This window comes from Quercus suber, unplaced genomic scaffold, assembly GCF_002906115.3.
Source record: "Quercus suber isolate HL8 unplaced genomic scaffold, Cork oak 2.0 scaffold_11, whole genome shotgun sequence".
Lineage (NCBI taxonomy): Eukaryota > Viridiplantae > Streptophyta > Magnoliopsida > Fagales > Fagaceae > Quercus > Quercus suber.
The window spans coordinates 471970-476094 of NW_027069477.1; the positions used below are offsets into that span (position 1 = coordinate 471970).

General features: G+C 39.5%; 1 protein-coding gene across 2 annotated transcripts; it reads left to right on the forward strand.

Moving 5' to 3' along the window:
* The first annotated feature begins 1738 nt into the window (after positions 1–1738).
* Positions 1739–3774, forward strand: LOC111989168 (zinc-finger homeodomain protein 2). 2 transcript variants are annotated; one of them, XM_024020956.2, is made up of 2 exons: positions 1739–2833; positions 3621–3774. In XM_024020956.2, the coding sequence occupies exons 1-2, from the start codon at positions 2068–2070 to the stop codon at positions 3659–3661; spliced, it is 807 nt and encodes a 268-aa protein (XP_023876724.1). In that variant the 5' UTR covers positions 1739–2067; the 3' UTR covers positions 3662–3774. The 2 variants fall into 2 exon arrangements, with proteins under 2 accessions (XP_023876724.1, XP_023876725.1); XM_024020957.2 differs by lacking the exon at positions 3621–3774 and adding an exon at positions 3079–3156 and having other exon boundaries at positions 1740–2833.
* Positions 3775–4125: the final 351 nt, after the last annotated feature.

Below are 4125 nucleotides of genomic sequence, written 5' to 3' on the forward strand. Positions count from 1 at the left end.
GTTTTGTTAGTAGCACTACTCTTAAAATTGCTCATTTGTTAAAAAAATAAATAAACCTTTGCTCTGGACTCTGGCTTACTTTACTATTGATGGTAGAATGAAACTCTTTTTCCTGCACTTTTCTTCTTCGTCAATAAAAAATTACACCACTTCTACAACCAATTGATCTGTATTTAAATCTATGATTATTTTTTCATTCTCTCTTTCTCCCTTCTATATTTTCTTTCTATCTAATCAAGTAGTTTGATAAGTGTTCTACAATTTTTTGAGTCCAAAGAGTCTTTTAGTGCTTGCTATAATTCCAAGAGAATGACCACATGTGTGGTTAAAAATCCACACTTCAAAAGCAAAATCTTATATAAGTTACTATTTATTTTCTTTAGTTTAACGTTTACTCTCAAACCTACTCTTAGGTGTGTTACTATTCTTCTTTATCATATATTTTATTTAATTGATATTACATATGATTATAATAAATTATTATTAATTTGACAAATATTATGATTAGTTATTTATTTATATGCATTCCATTATTGTTTTCTTACCGATCTTTAGACTATTAATAATTTTTTAAACTATTTTAAAATATAGTTGTATTGTATACTATATTAAATTATTTTATGTAATATGACAATTGTATATATAAAAAAAAAAAATTAATCATTTTAATTTTTACTTCCCATCAACAAAATCCTAACTCAAAACATTATTGACCTCCTAAAAGAAAATACTGGAACCGCTACTGCCCACACCCAATCTGTCTGGGTATTCAAATCCGCTCGTGAATCTTCGGGTCAGATCAGTTCAGACTCATGGGTCGGGTTTGACGGATCGATTCGCAACACATCCTCTAACAACTAAAAAAGAAAATAGTATCTCAAAAAAGAAAAGAAAACAGTAATAATAAATAAATAAAATGGAAGCACGTGGTGCTGGAAGCGCGTAGCGTCGTCTGTTTTACGGACAGAGAAAATATTAAATGCATGTTGACACGAAGCGCGCGTCACGCATGTCGGAGAAGAGCGCACGTAGGCAGCAAGCAGGCTTTAATGCCGACAATTTAATTTTTCCTATGTAATTCCGTGGCCGGTCTCCATGTTCCCTCTCAGGCTCTCACTCTCACACCCCCAACCTCCCTACCTTCACTGCCTCTGCTCCCTTTGCCTTCATCGTCCATATCGCTCTCACTCAAAAAAAAAAAAAAAAAAAAAAAAAAAACACACTCCATTCCCTTCCTCCCACAATAGTACCCTATATAATTGTCTTCTTTTGAGGTTATGTATTGTTCTTTATGCACCGCTTTTTCACGCTCCACTCTACGCGCCACTCATTGGGCCCCACCTCAGGTCAGTTCGTTTCAGGTACGGGAATGCGTGCGGACAGGTTTGACATGACCCACAGGGTTTTTAAGTGTCGTTTTAATATATTATTATTATAATGTGGAGGTTTTTCAGCGCGTGGAGTTTCAGAAATGAAGAAAAAGAGTATGCTAATGATATTGTTATCGTTAAGTAGTTTTTTTTTTTTTAGGATTTTTTTTTTTTTTTTTTTCTCTTTTGTGCTGCAGACTGTAGTACTGTACCACCACTCCACTTCTGAATTTCACAGTCACAGGCACCTTCCCCACAACCCCTTCGAATTTTCACTGTCTTTAGCTTTTCACCTCTCAGTAAAAATAAATTAATTTTAAAAAAAAAAACCGGTTTACCGGGTATAGCGGGTAGAAAGGAGACAGGATTGAGGGCCAATTAACTGGGTTTCAGAAACGGGAAAGTATATGAAGGACTATGAAGAAGGACAGCTCTTTTTGCAGAGAGATAGATAGATAGAGAGAGGGAGAGAGAGAAATAGGTAAACAAAAAATTCATGGCCACACTCTCTCACTCCTCTTATCTTCTCTCTTCTGCTTAAAACCTTTTTAAAGCCCCCATAACCAAAACCCATTAAATCCCAACCAAAAAAAAAAAAAAAAAAAAAGGTGAAAACTTCCTGTAAAAAAAAGTTCTTGCCTTTGCTGGCAGTGGCGGTGATTTTAGTTTATTTTTATTATTTTCTACTTAGAGTAAAATGGATTTCGAGGATCAAGAAGATCACGATGAAGAGATGGAGCTGGGTGGGGCGAGTTACGACTCGTTGGGGAACTCGGGTCGAGTCAAAATGCAGAGCTCTGGTGGAGTATTAGCAGCATCAGGAGGAGGAGGAAGTGGAGGAGCTGAGGCTGTGACTCAGCCGTCGAGGAAGCCGAGGTACCGTGAGTGTCTGAAGAACCACGCGGTGGGTCTCGGAGGCCACGCGCTTGATGGTTGTGGGGAGTTCATGCCTGCTGGAGCTGAAGGCACACTCGATGGGCTTAAATGCGCAGCTTGTAACTGCCACCGCAACTTCCACCGTAAGGAAGGCGAGGGACACGGCGGAATCTCGACTTCCCCGGCCTCCGCCGCCGCCATGGCCTCCGGCGATGCTTACATGGTTCCCCCCCACCATCAATTCTCGCAGTACTATCGAACCCCAGCTGGGTATCTAGTGGCGACCCAGCAGAGGCCGTTGGCTTTGCCATCGACTTCAGGTGGTGGCGGGGGACATAGTAGGGATGATCAAGATGACGTGTCGAACCCGAGTGGTGGGAGTGGTGGGTATGTAGGGACGGCTTCGAAGAAGAGGTTTAGGACAAAGTTCACGCAGGAGCAGAAGGAGAGGATGATGGAACTGGCTGAGAGGTTGGGATGGAGGATTCAGAAGCATGACGAGCAGGTGGTGCAGCAGTTCTGTAACGAGACTGGGGTTAAGCGTCATGTGCTCAAGGTTTGGATGCACAACAACAAGCACACACTCGGTAAGAAGCCCTAGCTAGCTAGCTAGTTTTTTTTTTTTTTTTTTATAAAAAAGAATTGGAAGAAGAAGAAGAAGAAGAAGAAGAAGAAGAAGATGTGTTTCTCTTTTGTAGCTGAAGTCTAGACATTGAAGAAGGATTTTTCTCGAGAAAGAAGGGAGGAGGGGGCTGGTTTTGTTTTTCTCTTTCTGTCTGTTATTAATGTCTATCTTTTCTTTTTTTTTCTCTTTCTCTATCTCTCTATCTAGCTAGCTAGCTCAGTGCACTGAAAGAAAGATTGGTACGGGGATGAAGGAATTGGAAGTGGGAAATTGTGTTGCTGCTGACTTTGCTGAGAAATTCTGCTACTTTTCTCGGGATTTTAGGGTTTGCTTTTCTTAAAAAGAAAAAAAAAACCCCCCCCAGGGTTTTTATGTTTAGGTAGTACTGCTGGTGTTTTGGATGGATATTGTCAATTTGGATTAGACTATTGTTGATGGGCTAGCTAATTTCATTTTCATATTTCAGTGCATGCAAAATCTTTGCTTTGTTACATTACCTATATATATGCTCCGGTAGTAACAGTGCTAGCAAATGGGTGCTCTATAGTCTATATATATATGGGTACCGGTAGTAGATATTAATTTGGTTCAAGGGTTTTTCTTTTTCCTCCCTATGTATTATATAAGTCTTTGTTTCAGGCTTTCAGCCGTAGGAATGAGGACTTTCCATTTTTGGAGTTGATAGTCTGGTTCGTTTATGTTAGAAGTTAGAAAATTGACCTCTCATTTGTAAGTTCGTTTCATCTCAGGCACTTGGAATAGGAGCTCTCTCTGCACCACAAACGTGTGACTACCTGCATTTTCCGTTTTCACCTCTTTCTACGTGTATTCAAGTATCTGTCTGTCATTTATTACTATCCCAACTTTTCGTTTCAGTCCTCTGTGAGAGAGAGAGAGAGAGAGGGTATGGGGGGTTTATGTTAGAAGCATAATGGATAGTATTGCATGAGTTTACTTTTCTTGCTGCTTTTTGTTTATCAACACAGAACCTTCAATGTGGATGCACATGCTTTGGGCTTTTACATGATGTTTTCAGAACCTTTGCTTGCTTTCATTTCTTCTTCTTCTTCTTCTTCCTCTCCTTTTATTCATCTTTTCTTCTGAAGGTACTTTGGCCAACTTTAAAACATAATAGAAGAAGCAAAGTTTAATTACTGTCACCACAGAGACCCCCTTGTCTGATCTGTTTCTGTTGCCAAGTCTTTCCTCTTTCTCGGATGCATTGCATTTACTTTTGCAGTCATCACTGCTCAC

What these genes read in the sequence shown, in the direction of transcription:
- LOC111989168 (XM_024020956.2), top strand. Translation starts at nt 2,068, where the DNA reads ATGGATTTCGAGGATCAAGAAGATCACGATGAAGAGATGGAGCTGGGT. An exon ending in CAACAACAAGCACACACTCG is followed by an intron (nt 2,834 to 3,620) that starts GTAAGAAGCCCT and finishes GTTTCATCTCAG; the next exon opens with GCACTTGGAATAGGAGCTCT.